Below are 16623 nucleotides of genomic sequence, written 5' to 3' on the forward strand. Positions count from 1 at the left end.
TCTAAATTAGGTCAAAGCTCCCAAATTATCTACCAATCAATTGCTTTTATTAACATGATTTATGCTGTCTTTTGAAAATATGTATAATCTGTTTTGTTGCATGAGTTGGGGAAAAAACCCAAAAGTTAGATTAAGATAAAATGGTTTATGTTGAAGGATTCGGTGATGAATAAAAGCAATGAGACCTTGGGAGGATGAATTGAAATACTTTCTGTAGTGTTAGTGCAGATGACAAGTAGTTTTGATTGTTTTGACTTAGAGCAAAATTTTTCTTCAAAATGTATTGGCTAAATATGGTTAGCATTTTTTTTTTTATTAAACTTTGGTAATCTTCAGTCTCTTTGAGTGTTTTATTTAAGAGTTGAAAAGCTGTAAGATTGTTATTCAATCAATTAACAAATATTTACTTAAACCCTATATGGGGGACAATATACGATTTATACAGAAATGGTCCAAAAGGGTTTGCCACATATTTCAAAGGATTTTCTAAATCAGCTGGAAGGACTTTTCTTCAAACTGCTGTTGCCTAACTTCCCATGCTCATTCTGATTCAGGTCCTCAGTTAAGGGAATATCTTTTCAGATGAGAAACATTTCTTTTGCTGTTACTGATGGAAATTTGTGAAATCTCACATATGTAGGTGAGAAAAAAGTTGAAAACCGATGACATTAATAAGCATATGTTTAAATATGCAATAGAAATCTAAGATCGCTCAGGAGTAAGGAAAATGTCCACTTACATGTAAACCACAATTCAAGAAAATGTGGCATAACTCTGGAGTTTTATAAAGCTAGCGATTTCTGTGTATACTTTTCAATAAGATGTTGATAAACTCTTGGCTGAAAGATGCTACAACTTTAAAAAATGTCATAAGCATATTCAAAATTACAAAAATGTCCAAAGAGGATACCACACATCTTTTATACAAGTTCCAAAGGGAAAAATATTAAAACTAAGAATATTTTTTTTTACTGTGGTAAAACACACATAACATGTAATTTACCATCTTAACCTTTTTAAGTGTATAAACTAAAAATACTGTATCCTTATGTGATTAGGAGTCAATTCAGGCAAGTCAATAGAAAGTTATGTATTTATATACTGTTAAAAATAAAACCACTGTGAAATTGTTTACATTTGTTTTTCAGGTCATCACTTCTTTTTATGTGGAGCGTGGAGGAAATGCTATGTCCTTTATGGGAAAAGGTGTTACAAAGAGCACAATTCTTTGCTTGCTTCACTTATCCCACGAGATGATGGCCCACGCTCAGAGCTCGGTAAGAGTGTTGAAAGCTGCCTGTCTTCTGAACAGTTGCTTGAAAAAGAATGTGCTGTGTCTAACACATTTCAAGCATATAAACTTGTTACGTGAAAGTTTTTTTTGACTTTTCCTTTTAAAAGTCAAAAATGATCTTTGACTAAGATGTATTAATATTTCTTAAAAGTTGTGTGTTATACAGATCTGAATTTTATTTAAAATTTATTTTGATTGAAATCTGGATTCACTAGAACTCTGTATTTTGTCTAAATCATGGGAAACATAGTTTTTGTCAAAAAATGTTACTTTTTAAGGAGAATCTGGGATTTTTTTGTTTGCCTCATTTTGACTGATTAATGGATTAGAACCAAATCTTAAATACATTTTTACTTTGTTTTGATCTTTAAAAATTGGGAGTTATTTTATACTCCCTATATTTTATTTTTAGAAGCTTACCTAAAGTGGTTTTTTTTTTTTTTTATTCTAGGAGTGGATGTCACTTTGGTTCTTACCTTTGGGCAGTCATAGTGAGGAACATACTCCTACTCAACAAGGATTGGCATGGCTGATTCCATTATGGGTTGATCGGGACCCAGAGGTCAGTGTGAAGAGTTAAGTCCATTGTGTTTAGATTTAACAAAATGAAACAAAACATATATGCATATACATATTCATATTATGGGATTATTTTAGTGACTATATGTTATATTTTGTTTAACCTCTGTCTTAGGTCAGGCTACCATTACAAAATACCATAGACTGGGTGGCTTAAGCAATAGAAACTTACTTTCTCATAGTTCTGGAGGCTGGAAGTTCAAGATTAGAGTGCCAGCATACTCAGGTTCTGATGAGGCCTCTCTTTCTGCCTTGTAGACAGCTACCTTCTTCACATGGCCTTTCCTTGGTGCATTCATGTAGAGAGAGAGATTTCTCTCTCTTCCTTTTTTATAAGGCTACCAATCCTATTGGTTCAGGACCTCACCCTTATGACTTCATTTAACCTTAATTATCTCCTAGAAACCCTGTCTCCAAAGACAGTTACACTGAGCTTTAAGGCTTCAATATGCAAGTTTTAGAGGGACACAATTTGGTCTGTAGCTCTCTACCTCTGGTCTCCCCAAATTCATGTTCTTCTCTCCTGCAAAATGCTTGTATTCCATCTAAATAGTCCCCAAAGTCTTAACTCATTCCAGTATTAACTTTAAAGTCCAAAATCTCATGTAAATCAGATATGGGTGAGACTCTAGGTATGAGTCATCCTGAGACAAAATTCCTTTCCAGGTGAGAACCAGTGAAACCACACAAGCCATGTGCTTCCAAAACATGTTGGTAGGATAGACATTCCCATTCCAAAAGGAAGAAATAGGAAAGAAGGAAGCAGTGAAGCAAGCCCAATACCTAGCAAGGCAAATTTTATTAGGTCTTAAGGCTGAAGAATAATGTTCTTGGACTCGATGCTGTGCCTTACAGGTCCATGGGGGTTGGGAGAGGGACATCCTCTCTGTGGCTCTAGAGGATAGCCTCATCCCTTCAGCTATCTGTAAGGGCCCCACCCATGGTGCCGTCTTCAAGGGCCACTGACCCACTGAAACCAGAGAGATGGCCCCACCCTTTGAAACCAAAGAGGAAATAGCCTTGCCCCCTGGGCCTATGGTAGGAGTGGCAGCATAGGTGATCTCTGAATCACCTTTGGGTTCATTCTTCCCTTTCATTAAAGAATACAGTAGTCCCCCCCTTATTGGAGGTTTTGCTTTCTGAAAGCAGTCCTAAGTGGCCTAATTCTATATCACAATGCCTATATCATTACTTCAGTTTGTCTCATCATGGAAGCACCGTGTCATTTCATATCATTACAAGAAGAAGGGCGCATGCAATACAGTAAGATATTTTGAAAAAGAGAGGGAGACCACATTCACATAACTTTTATTACAGTATATTGTTATTATTGTTCGATTTTATTAGTTACTGTTAATCTCTAACTGTACCTAATTAGGCATAGGAAAAAAATGTAGTGCGTGTGTGTGTGTGTGTGTGTGTGTGTTTATAGGATTTGGTACTATCTGTGGTTTCAGACATCCATGGAGGTCTTGGAACATAGCCCCTATGGATAAGGGGGGACTACTGTAGCACATATTTGCCTATAGAATCCAAGAAGTCTAACAGCCTTCCATCATTCCATCCCACCTTCTCTGCCCTCTTCAGTTCAAACTGGCAGTGTCTTTGCTAATATATTCCCATCTCTATTCCTGGCTTCTGTTGAGATGGCTGATTAAGTCCAAGAGTCGCATTCATGATCTCTCTCTCAAATGGTTGTTCAGCCACACCCTCTTATGTTCTCTTTAGAATAAGCTTTCTCATTTTTTGCATGAATGGGCTGAGAATTTTCCAAATCTTCTTGTTCTTGTTCCTTTTTGCTTACCCATTCTTAATTCCTTCTTTAATTGATCTCTCTTCTTTTGCATTTTGCTGTAAACGGTTAGGAGAAACCAAGCCATTCCTTTTACACTTTGAAATCTTCTCAGCTAAATATTCAATTTTGTTGCTCATAAGTTCTATCTTCTACAAAGTACTAGAACATGACCACTGTTCAGCCAGTTTCTTTGCCACTTTATGACAAGGATCGCCTTTCCTCCAAAAACATGTTTTGAATAGCATATTCCTCATTTTTGTCTGAGATCTCACTAGAATCACCCTTAATATCCATATTTCTACCATGCATCTCAAAATTCTTCCAGCCTCTAACCCATTACCCAATTCCAAAGGCACTTCCACATATTTAGATGTTTGTTTCAGCATCATCCCCACTTTGTGGTATCCAAATTTATATTAGTGTACTTGGGTTGTCATAACAAAACACATAGATTGGGAGACTTAAACAATGGGAATTTATTTTCTCATAGTTCTGGAGGCCGGAAAGTCCAAGATCAGGGTGTCATCATGGTTGGTTTTTGGTGAGGGTGCTCTTCCTGGTTTACAGATAGCTACGTTCATACTGTATGCTCCCATGTCCTCTCCTTGGTATATGCACGTAGAGGAAGAGATTTCTCTCTCTTCCTAAGGCCACCAATCTTAGTGCAGTAGAGTCCCACCTTTATAACCTCATTTAACCTTAATCACCTCCTGAAAGCTCTGTCTCTAAATATAGTCACATTGAGTTTTGAAGGGACACAGTTCAATGCATAGTACCTTTTCAAATTTATCAGAGTACAGTTTAAAAATACAAAAGAAAAAAGACTATAAGATATATCACTTTTAGAAAGAATAGTGGAAAATTATTGGAGAGGCTCAGCCATTTTCCAAGCTTAGAAGGATAGCTGGAAATCATAAATTATAGAGCTGAGTGACATTTGAGTGTCATTTAATGGAATTAAATGCAAAAAAATTGCACTTGCCTTACCATGTAAAATTTTATATTACCAAGTAACTTTCCAGTTTTAGCCATTTGCCACTGACTTCAAGCAAGAAATGATTAGATGCTATTATAGTAAAAACCTTGATTTGTAGAAATATTATTTGATTTGAACTTAGAAGTTACATTTTTAGCCACATTGAACTTGGACTTATTACTTGACTATGTTATGACTACATTGTTGTTGTTTTTTTTTTTAATCTTGTAGCTATCATTGAAACTATATTTTAGGATCAGAATTCAGAAATTTACTAAAATGCGTGGCTTGAAGAGCAGTGGTTCCATAGCAAGCATATTACACCACATCAACGTTATTTGGAAATGTTTTTTCTTAAGATAATTTTGAAGAAAATACTAAATGCCTTGCAAAAAGATAATTTAATGACGTGTTTGTTTAGAAAAGAAGTTTTAAGAAAGTCAAAATCATTTCTCTGTAAGAAACACTAAAAAATTAGGAAAAGTAGAACAGAATAATAGGAACCCTTTTTAAGAATGAAGAATAAATCAAAATTGTGTTCACGAAAGACATGTAAGTGGCCTATGCTTTCCCTAGGGAAAGGCTTGTAATCTATAACATTTATGCTTCTTATTTGTATCTACTTTTTTTTTTTGAGACAGAGTCTCGCTCTGTTGCCCGGGCTAGCGTGAGTGCCATGGCATCAGCCTAGCTCACAGCAACCTCAAACTCCTGGGCTCAAGCGATCCTTCTGCTTCAGCCTCCTGAGTAGCTGGGACTACAGGCATGCGCCACCATGCCCGGCTAATTTTTTCTCTCTATATTTTTAGCTGTCCAGATAATTTCTTTCTATTTTTAGTAGAGATGAGGGTCTCGCTCTTGCTCAGGCTGGTCTTGAACTCCTGAGCTCAAACAATCCGCCCGCCTCGGCCTCCCAGAGAGCTAGGATTACAGGCGTGAGCCACCGTGCCCGGCCTGTATCTACTTTTAACTTTATATGACATTTGCTTATATTTAACTTCTTTTTCTATTTTATTGCTTTCTTAAGTCATGGAATAGGATTTTTATTTGTTTGTAACTTTTTAGGACACTATCTTCTATAAGTGTTTTTTATAATTTAGGATTGTAAAACCAATGTCATACTTTAAAGCATAGTATTTTATGTACCAGAAAAATAGGATTCTTTGATTCAATAACTTTCTCTTTAATTTGAACAGGTGAGATTCACTTCACTGGGATTAGGATCAGCACTAACCTCCCTTGAAACTGGCTGTGTGGCCTTGGCAAACAGTTGTCAGAACATTTCTGGTGGGCTCTGGGGAACTGTGGTAAACATTCTTCTGGACCAGTCAGAATGTAGTATGGTGCGCCGGGAGGTATGTCTGTCTTTTAGCACTCTCTCCCCTTTTTTCCTTAGAAATCCATTGTGGTAATCCCTATAAACCATACTTGACTCTTTAATTCAACATTGTAGACTGACCACCGACCATTATCTATTCTGGCTGAGAAAAATCCCAATAGAATGGCAGTAGAGAATTTACAAGGTCTTAATTCATAGTAAAAATTGGAGTTCTTTATTCTGATAAGATCAAATCAGAATACAGTATAGTTTAATGTGAATTCTTCTATTTTATTGCACATTGAAAAGTTCATGAAAAAAATTACATTACTTCAGCATTAAGGAGTCTCTAAGGTTTATAAAGCGTTAGGTGCTATCAAAATAACTCTTGTTATTTGTCATATAACATGAGAGAAAAAGTAAACCCTATTTTAATTCTTTCTAAATTGTTTGTGGTTTTCTTTTTATTTCTGCTTTTATTAAAGTGATGATTCATGCAAATAGTTTTAAAATAATAATCAAATAGTACTTAGAGGCTTATAAAAAATACAGCAGCTTTTGGGTCTACTATTAGCCATTCCCAGTTCCAAACCTGAAAGGCTAGTTTTCTTGTTATTTGTCTCCATGTTTTAAAGTAGTAATGCTTACACTTACGGCTTCCTCTGGATTTATCAACTTTAAAGCTTTTCTATTGACTTATAGTTAACATGGTTGGAAATTTTACTCTCTGAGAATTCCTCATTATCCCTGTCATTCTTCCATTATAGTTATATCATAGTCTTGCATTAAATGGACAATGTTCCTATTTGCGTGATTATTTAATTTGATCATCTTCAGGACCTAGTAGGTTAAGTTGGACGTCTATTTGTGGTTTGTATTTCTAGTTAGCAAGTTTTTATTGAGAAGAGTCTGTATGAAAGAGGGAGAAAGGGGAGTGTGTGTGTGTGTGTGTGTGTGTGTCTGTGTGTGTATATGTATAATCTGTAAGGGGATAGTAGAAACCTGACAGAGCATTTCTTAAATGCTGTCAGAACAGTTTGTATTATCAAATCATTTTTTGAATAAAACTAAATTCTTAAATAGGAAAAAATATATTTGCTAATGAAATACTTTCATATACTGTTAGGTCATTACCTAACAAGGTCATCACCTAACAAGAAATACAGTTTGGCAGTTCTTATAATGATCTCTCAGCATGTGCAGTTGACCAGAGATATGTCTTTTGCTATAAGATTACCATATATTGGTTATTTCAGAGACGACAACAAGATGGCAGTATTGACTTTTTTTTAAAACATTTTCAGGCTGCATTCATTCTTCAGAACCTCCTTGTAATTCCAATGCCTACAGAAGTTATAAAGGATTATACTTGGCAGGTGGGTGATTTTAAACAATGATCGACTTAGTAGATATTTGAGATTTGTTGGTGATAAATTTTTAGCATTTGTATATTTCATTACTTATGAAACTGTATACAAAGCAGCAAGAATCACTTAAAATAGAATGTAGACATTTTCTTATGCTTGATCATACTTAATTCTTCTCTGTAGTATAAAAAATCATTTTAAATAATAGCTAACACGGTATTTAATGTGTACTAGGCCCTCTTCTACAAACTTAACACATATTAACTTGTATAATGATTTGAGTTGTGAACTCTTATTATCCTCATTTTACAAGCTTAGAAACTTTAGCACAAAGGGTTTAAATAGTTTGCCTTAAATCACACCAGCTAGTCAGTGGTACACGTTTGCTTTGAATCCAGGCAGTCCCTCTCTCTTACCTTCCTCACTATATGTATTGATATTTACATCTTTTTTATTTTTCTGTTTAGTGTATAATATGCATCACAGTTTCTTTCTTTGTTTTCTATTGAACTAATTTTTTGTTTCATGTTCTGAATGTCAAGTCAGTAAATAGTTACCTAACATTTTTATAGTTATGATTTTTAGATAATTTGGAGGATACAAACAACTTCTCTCTCGTTGTGGAGATAAGATGTGCTCTTTCTTTATCCTTTTACCTGTCCTTGTGTCTATTTATCATAATGTTCCACTTCCCTCATCAGAATTCTATACAAACCTAAGGATTTTTTTTTAAGTTCTAATTAGAATGTATCCTTAGAGGAGTTACTGAATCAAGCTGAACCGCAGCAAGGGCAGCTTTCAGGACATCACTTGAAGCCTGGATTCAGGTGCCTGTCAAGGCTCAGATCACATTTAACTCTGGGAAGGTTCATTTCTCCTAACTTTACAAATCCAGGTTAACTATGCCGGTTATTATAAATCCCAGGTCACTTTTCCACTGATTTCTCATAAATTCTTTAATATTTCCTTCTGACAGTGGTTGCTCATCTACAGTCCATGTTGTTATAAAACCATGGTAGACACAAAGGAATATACGAGGCTAATAGTTACATTAACAGTGTAGTAGTTTTGGTGCCTGTCATCCAATGACCACATTTTATAACATGTTGTTTTGACTCAAATGAAGATCGTCTCCACTCCCATTATTAAACTAGTGACACTTGTATATGGCTACACTTGGTGAAATACTGCCAATGAAATTTTTATTATTGAAATCAATATACTATAAAGACAAGAGTAATAAGAATTCTGGATTATAATAAAGTTTCTGGGACACATTATAATGTAGAACTATATATATAATAGATGTAACCATTTTTTATTACAAATTAAATAATAGTTCTTATTGTTGGTGACATGCTTACTGCAGTTTGTTGGTTTTGTTATTCTCCAGTCTTTATCACAGAAATCATTTTTTACTAAAAAGTTGAAAATAGTGACCTAAATGAGCTTTTGGAGTCTTTTGCCTTACCTAAGTTGGCTAAAATTAAAAACGTTTGAGAGCCACTCCAATCCCAAATAATACTTAATGATGAAATTTCCTAGTCTTTAGCAAAATGACAAAAATAAGGAAAATTTTATATGTTTTATTTAAATAAACTCAGATTTTTCCCCTTCTTTTTTGTTTTATAAGACAGGGAGTTGCTCTGTTGCCTGGACTAGAGTTTAGTGGTGTCATTATAGCTCACTGCAACCTCAAACTCCTGGACTCAAGCCATCCTCTTGCCTCAGCCTCCCAAGTAACTGGGACTATAGGCACGGCCACCATGCCTGGCTAATTTTTCTATTTTTTTTTGTATCGGGATGGGGTTTCACTCTGTTGCTCAGCAAGTGTCAAACTCCTGGCCTCTAGTGACCCTCCTACCTCAGCCTTCCAAAGTGCTAAGATAATAACCCTGAGCAACTGCACTCGGCCTTCTCTCTTTTTTAAAATCTTTTTTTTTTTTTTTTTGGTTATTATTTTTTGTTTTTAAGTGTTCTCACTTATCAAGTGTAAATAGTTGGTAACCCAGTATTTGTCCCCCAATTTATAAAAAGTTTAGTGGTACCTGAAATCCCAATACTGTAAGAAAGTAGAAAGATAGTCATCTTCAAATATAGATGATGAAGTTTTATAATCTTTGTCTCAAAGTTGTGATGTTTGTAAGTTTATTATAGCCAAAAAGAAGGTGCTACAAATCTAGTATTTAAAAATTAAAGCAATTTTTTGTAGAATTATGCATAATAATCTTATTCAACAAAATGTTTCATTTCCTTATGTTGGTGTACCTTTCACAGTATTTTGGAGGATATAGCACGAAGTAGCATGTCCATTTTAAGATTATTAAAATCTTATTTTGCTTGAGATGAAAATATATATATGTATATATTTTACTTTTTACTTCTCTTACTTTGTTTTTACTTCTTTGCACTTTGTTTTGATGCCTGTAGTCTAACTTGATGTCCCCTAATGCTTGTGTTCCATTAGGCTTTCTGCAGCATTCTCTGTATGATTTCCACTTCTTTTCCACTTCTTTCCCCACACACCAGCATAAATTCCTATTTCATGTCGCTGTCTGGAATTGTTAATGCTTCTGAATAGTAGTAATATGTATGTCCAAATTATGAATTATATAACTAGCTATGTTTCCTTTTTATTGTTGAATGCCAGAAAGTTTAGACCCCTCTTATCAACTGTGGGTTTTTTAGTATATACTTTTTTTTTTGAGACAAAGTCTTACTCTGTTGCCCAGGCTAGAGTGCCGTGGCATCAGCCTACCTCACAGCAACCTCAAACTCCTGGGCTCAAGCGATCCTTCTGCCTCAGCCTCCCGAGTAGCTGGGACTACAGGCATGTGCCACCATTCCAGGCTAATTTTTTCTATATATATTTTTAGCTGTCCATATGATTTCTTTCTATTTTTAGTAGAGATGGGGTCTCCCTCTTGCTCAGGCTGGTTTTGAACTCCTGAGCTCAAACAATCCGCCTGCCTCAGCCTCCCAGAGTGCTAGGATTATAGGCGTGAGCCCCATTGCCCGGCCAAGCATTTCTTTACTTTCTGGTGTAGCAAGATATTCTGGACTCTTCCAGCCCCAGCCTGGAGTCAAATATTTGCTCAAAGGGTTGTGATTCCTTTTCATAGAAAATGGTGTTTAGAAACCAAGACCTAGGTTGTCGATGTGTTCATTGTTTCCTGGGTGGCATTGCTTCTATATCCTCTCAGTGGATGAAGCTAATAACTATCTATGTGTATGTTTGTGTATGTTTTATTAATAATCAACTCATTTATAGTTGTATATATTATTTTCATATTTGATGTGGTTAATAGGCACATTTTAATCTTTTAAGTTGTTAATCATGAAGCATCATGAGTATTTTCACAAAACAGTGAATACTTGGTAAAATGATAGTATTTTAATGATATTTATAATTTACATGTAGATAAGGGTTTCTGATATATTTAGGGTCATTTTTTAATAGTCTTTGGATTATATTATGGCATTTTTGTTTGTTATACATAAAAGTAATTCCTTTTCATTCTGAAAATATTAATTGTCTGTTTTTCTTAAATGCAATTCTTTTCTTCTAGTTCCTTTTCAGTTACAGCTAATGCGTATATTAGTGCTCCAGCAGTAGGAGTAAAGCATGTATTTTAAAATTAATATTCTAGTTTATTGCATCCTTGAGAACAATGTTTTCAAATTAATTGGAGCTTTCTGTGACATAATTAATTTGCACTTTTCTTTGTAAATTTATTTGTACTGGCACATGGTGACTTGAAGAGTTTTCTTTCTTTGCATACTGTCCTTCTCAGTTCTCCCTGGCAATTTAGCAGGTGATCTGGCAGTGCCATACTCACCTGAGGGCAGGCTGATAAGGATACAGAGAGAGACCGGTCTTAAGACAGGGCAATTAGACCTGATTGTGCTGATTTTCTCATTATGCTAGAAGACAACCCCATCAATTACTGATGGATCTATGGAGCAGAGCCTAGTGCATGCATGAAAGACTTCATTGTTTTGGCCCTTGCACCATCAGTCATCTGTGAAAGCCTGAGTTAGGCCATCATTTTTGCATATGCTGGGCTTGGCACCATTGCTGTGAGTAAAGCTCTGTTGATAATATGCCATTGCCACTTGGAAGCTTTGGCATGTAGGGAATGGGGATTTAGGCTTAATGCTTAGTTAAAATAAATCAAGTAAGAAATAAATAACAGTTACGTGGTAGGTGCATATTTCAGATCATTTGTTTTTCTTTTGAGAGATTAAAAATATTTTGAATGTGCTAATTGAATTTTTTAGAAGAAATTTTTTTCAAGTAATAAATACATATGGTTAAAAGAGCTAATAGAATTTATGGTGAAATTCACTACCCCTTTCCATTTGCTGAGACAACTTTACCTCTGTGATTTTAATTCTTCAAGGGGTTATCCCTGTATATCCAAATAGTAGGTTTGCAATAATATGGTTATTCATTTACTACTTCAAAGGATTTAACTCATTTACACAGTGTCCTGCCAATATAGTTGTATTACTGTTCTTAGTTTCTTGGTGGGTCACACCTGCTGTTGCTAATGTTGTTACCTGTGCAATGTATCTCTCCCCCCCCCCCCATTAGAAGATGATTAAGATGTGGCTAAGTTCATATCTTTTCATTGGTCTCCCTTCCCCCACTTCTAATGCTAATCTTTGCCAGTTTTATTTTTACTTTTGCTTTTTGAGGGTTGAGTATGTTTGTATTCTCTTCTGCAGTCTAAATTTTATCTATAGGTTGATTCTAAAAATTGAAAACCAGTAAGTAATTCTCTACAGAGCCACTTAGTGGGCTTTGGTTACACTTACCTCTGCTTCTGGAGCCAACCCACCTATACTCAGAGGAAGATTTTCCTGGGATTTCTATGTGTGTGTGTGCATACGTTTATATGTGCACATATTTGTGTATGTATGTATATATACATATATATAATTTAAAAATGGATTTGAGTGATTTTTTTTTCCTTTGGAGTTTCTATTTTTTCTTGTATTTTGAGTCCATATCATGTCTCAAGTCTTTCTCAGCTCTTAATCATCATTTCTCTTCAGTTAGAACCTTTTTCCTAGTAATCATTCTCAAAATGATTGTACCCCTACCTAATGACAAGTGCGTGAGAGATAAATCTCATGAGTCTTTAAATTGCACTGGATTGATAGTTTGACTAGTTACCAGATATTAGGTTGAAAATTGTTCCTCCTAAGAATTTTGCTCCCCTCTCTTCTAGCATCTAATAGTATTGATGAGAAGTTGGATTTCTGTCTGATTCTTTTTACCTTTTTATGGCTGACTTTTTCTTTTACCATCTTCTCTTTATCCTTGGTCTTCTAGAATTTTATGATTATATGTCTTTTCCCATTTCTCTTGCTTGATCCTCATTACGCTCTATAATTTGAGGACGTGGATGTTCTATATCTTTTTGGCACTGACAAATTTTTTTATATTTATTTCCTTTAAAAATGACTTTCCCTTTTTTCTGTGTTATGTTTTATCTTTCCAGAAATCATATTAGTCTCCTATTGGTCCTCTTGAATTCTATCTCTTAATATCTCTTAATCTTTTTTGTACTGTTTTCTGGAATATTCTTTATTCATAGCCAAATTAGTTTATTTTTTATTTTTATTTTTTTTGGATACAATTTTTTTTTTTCATTTCAGTGTATTATGGGGGTACAAAAGTTTAGGTTATGTATATTGCCCTTGTCCCTCCTCCCCCTGACCCAAATCAGAGCTTCAAGTGTGTCCATCCCCCAGATGGTGCGCATTGCACTCATTATATTTGTATACACCCATCCCCTCCCCCTCCTATCTATCTGACACCCGATTAATGATAGCCAAATTAGTTTAGATTGCTCAGTCTTGGTAGGCTGAATAATTTTTACCATGATTTATAGACAGAGGGAAAAAAATTATATTCTAAAACTTTATTAGGTAGATTTAATTATAAATTTATGTCTCTTATGACTTCTTATCTTTGTTTTCTAAATCTGTTTTTTAATATATTAGTAAGAACTAGAGAAAAATGAATTTTAAAAATGAAGGGTAAATATAATTGTTAATTATATTCTTTATCATTGTGATAACTTTACATATTTAGAGAATAATTATAAGAGTTCTAATATCGTACTTACATATATAACTTCTCACTTACTTTGAAAATACTTACAATTAAAGAAAAGTTGGATTTAGAAGACATTGGGCTTGTGACTCCTGTCTTGCTAACAGATGGTATAACCATCAGCTTTAGTAGTCCTTTAACAGAATAAAGAATCAGCAGATTTAAGAGCTTTGAAGAGCTATAAATACTTAAGATTTTTCTATTTTCAAGATTTATACAATTTACATTGCTTTATGTATTTTCATTAAAGCTTTATGAATTTAGAATTGTAGCTGTTCTTGATAGAGGAAGCAATTACATAGATACAATTTTGCAAAAATTAGGAATAATTTTATATAATCTATATAATAAACTATTTTAAAATTCTAGGCATGATTATAAAATATATTTAGTAAAATTGTTTTTGTACTGCTTTAATTATTTTGCTTGTTTGATTTATTGAATTTTTATAAGTGGTTGGAGTTAAGCTAGTAAACTTAGCTAAATGGTAATTCTCACCTTGGTTGTTAATTCCTTCCCTGAGTTATCATAATGAGGTCTTTAATTTGTGATTTTAGGTAGCTATTGCCAATCTCTTGTGTGTTTGACATATTTTATACATTTAAGAATGTTATAACTTGCTTAAAAGATAGAATTTTTTTGAAGCTATGAAGGTTAAGACTGGCTCTGTGATTTTGAATGAATGCTTTACCCTAGATAATTAAGTAATGCATTAAAGGGCCACATTGCCTATAACATATACCTTGTTTAATAAATGGGAGCCATTGTGACTGTGTTCTCATATTTCTGTTTTACCTGCTTCTTCTAGACCTCTAAATTTAATGTAACAACAATGATTATCATGTGCTGACTGTTCATTAAATAGTCTTATTTATTGTGTAAATTGCTCTATTTATGAAGAATAAGCTCATAGTGTTGGGTAGATTTATTAGAACACAACAATTGCAACTTGAGAATCATAAAAGACATTTAATATTGAAGTAAGAGGTTTAATTATGACATATATAAATATCCTTAAAAGGGAATGTTAATGGAAATAACCTTGTTAGTGTAATTATACTTTTAACTTGTGAATTCCTTTATCTTCCTAAAGAGTAAGTTTTTATGTCCACCTTTTCTTAGTGATGGGGAGGGGTGAAAGAAGAGACACACACACAAATCTTAATGGTTCAAGGGAAACTTTGAATATGTTTTGACCATACCTCTCTTGTTGGCACTTAGATTTCTAGTTTTCATCTTTTATTTTTCCCTCTTTCTTATGGTCTGTTTTAAAATTTTAACTTCATTGATTATCATTTTCCAAAAAACAGAAATATTTATAAATTAGTGATAGGATTATTTGCAAACTTCAAGCCAGTTCTCTATTTGCTTAATTTTTGCCATCGGACATTCCAGGAAAAGTAGTGGGTGGCAATGCAAAAAGTTATTTGAAGAAAAATACAAAGAGATAAAATTGTGTGATAGATTGTTTTTAGTCTTCTGGTGGCAGTTGTATGTGTGTGTGGGTGTGTTTGCACTTTTTTTTTCCTTGTCAAAGTTAATTCGGTGGGAAGTAATGTGGCAGACAGATTTTGCTGTGGATATTAATGAACCTTTTCATTTTATCTGGCTTATGGATAGGTTCAAAAAATACTTTTGAACATAATTACTTGGACCCCCCCATTGTTTCAGATATGTTAATACTTACTATTTTACTATTGTGTGTAAGTTGAAAAATACTGCTTTTACTGTGTTTGTGGCTCAAGTGTATGATCACTTGATTAAAGCTGATCATTTCACAGAAACATTTTAAATGAAATGGCCCCTGAAAAGGTAGAATAGATCAGCTTTCTGCCTTCAGTGGGTGTTTAGGCAGCAAAGACCTGGAATTTGCCTTAGGCCAGGACTGAGGCAGAGTGGGAGGAACAGGGTAGCTTCTGGGACCCATTTGTTTCCTTGAGAGGAGACAATGGATCTTTTTGAAGAAATTATGTGATAAATGAGTGTTTTTCTTTTTTTCTCTCTCTGTTTTCCTACAGGGTCCCTGTGTTCATGATGAGGACTCGGGCCTGTCGCTTGTAGGAAAACCTGCTCTTCAGGCTCTTTTATATCACTGCCATTTTTATGAACATTTGAATCAAATGGTAAAACACTGTTACCTAGGACGGTATATGTTTGGTTTGAATTTTTCTGCTTTCGATGGAACTTCAGAAGGCAGTGATTTAAATGGTAAGTACAATATATTTTAATTTTTACAAAATGTAACTTTTTAAAGAACTGTTAAAAACGTATGTGTTTATTAAAAAATATTTGGAAAATAATGAAAATTACAAAGGAAAAACATTTATCTCCAGACTCACAACTCAGAAAATACCTTTGTTATGTTAGGATATATTTTCTCTTCCAATCTTCTTTCTCTATATAGCTTTTGTTTGTTTTACATAATCGTGTTCATATCTTATGTACGTTTTTATATTCCCTTCTTTCACTAAACATTGCCTAAGCATTTTTCTCTGTTATAAATTCTTCATGGAAACCATTTTTTGACATCTTATTAATGTTTCATAAGTTATTTATGCCCGTCAGTAAAGCTTTATAGTTCTTTTTCCTCTATTATGTCTTAAACTATTTTGGAACTTTCATTTCTAGGCAATCTATAGTTATTTTCCCTCCTCTTATGAATAAGATCTTTTCCCACTAAATTTTCTAATTCATTTTGCTAACGTGTCAAAAAGCTGTTTATTTTGGGTATGTTAATTCATTTTTTCAAAATACTTTGCTGAAACCCTTTTTACTTCTATATGTAGAGTCTCTTAGACTTCAGTATAAGATGTTAGCACATAAAAATAATTATTATATCATAATAACAATAATACAAATAGCTTGTATTTTTAAATTTATATTTTAAAGTAATTATTTAGAGTCTTGACATAATTTCACACTTACAGAAAAGGTTCAAGAATAGTATGAAAAATTCCTAAATGTTAACATGTTACTGTATTTACTTCCTATCCTGTGTGTTTATAAATAAAACTTATTTATATATGTCTATATGTCTATATTTTTTCTGAGCCATTTAAGAATAAGGTGCAGATATGAAGTTCTTTTACCTCACATAATTGAATGTGAATTTATAATTCATTTCTCTGATCACCTTTTGGAGGAATTAAGAAAATGACATTTGATGA

The 16623-nt window shown here is 33.8% G+C and overlaps 1 protein-coding gene across 1 annotated transcript in view; it reads left to right on the top strand.

The window, feature by feature from the left end:
- RTTN (rotatin) overlaps positions 1–16623 on the top strand; it is a 145757-nt gene that overhangs the window by 78396 nt on the left and 50738 nt on the right. The window contains exons 29-33 of the mRNA XM_069467875.1: positions 1149–1277; positions 1746–1856; positions 5841–5999; positions 7267–7338; positions 15475–15664. Coding sequence (XP_069323976.1) covers positions 1149–1277; positions 1746–1856; positions 5841–5999; positions 7267–7338; positions 15475–15664 — 661 coding nt within the window. The remainder of the gene's footprint in view (positions 1–1148; positions 1278–1745; positions 1857–5840; positions 6000–7266; positions 7339–15474; positions 15665–16623) is intronic.

This window comes from Eulemur rufifrons, chromosome 5, assembly GCF_041146395.1.
Source record: "Eulemur rufifrons isolate Redbay chromosome 5, OSU_ERuf_1, whole genome shotgun sequence".
Lineage (NCBI taxonomy): Eukaryota > Metazoa > Chordata > Mammalia > Primates > Lemuridae > Eulemur > Eulemur rufifrons.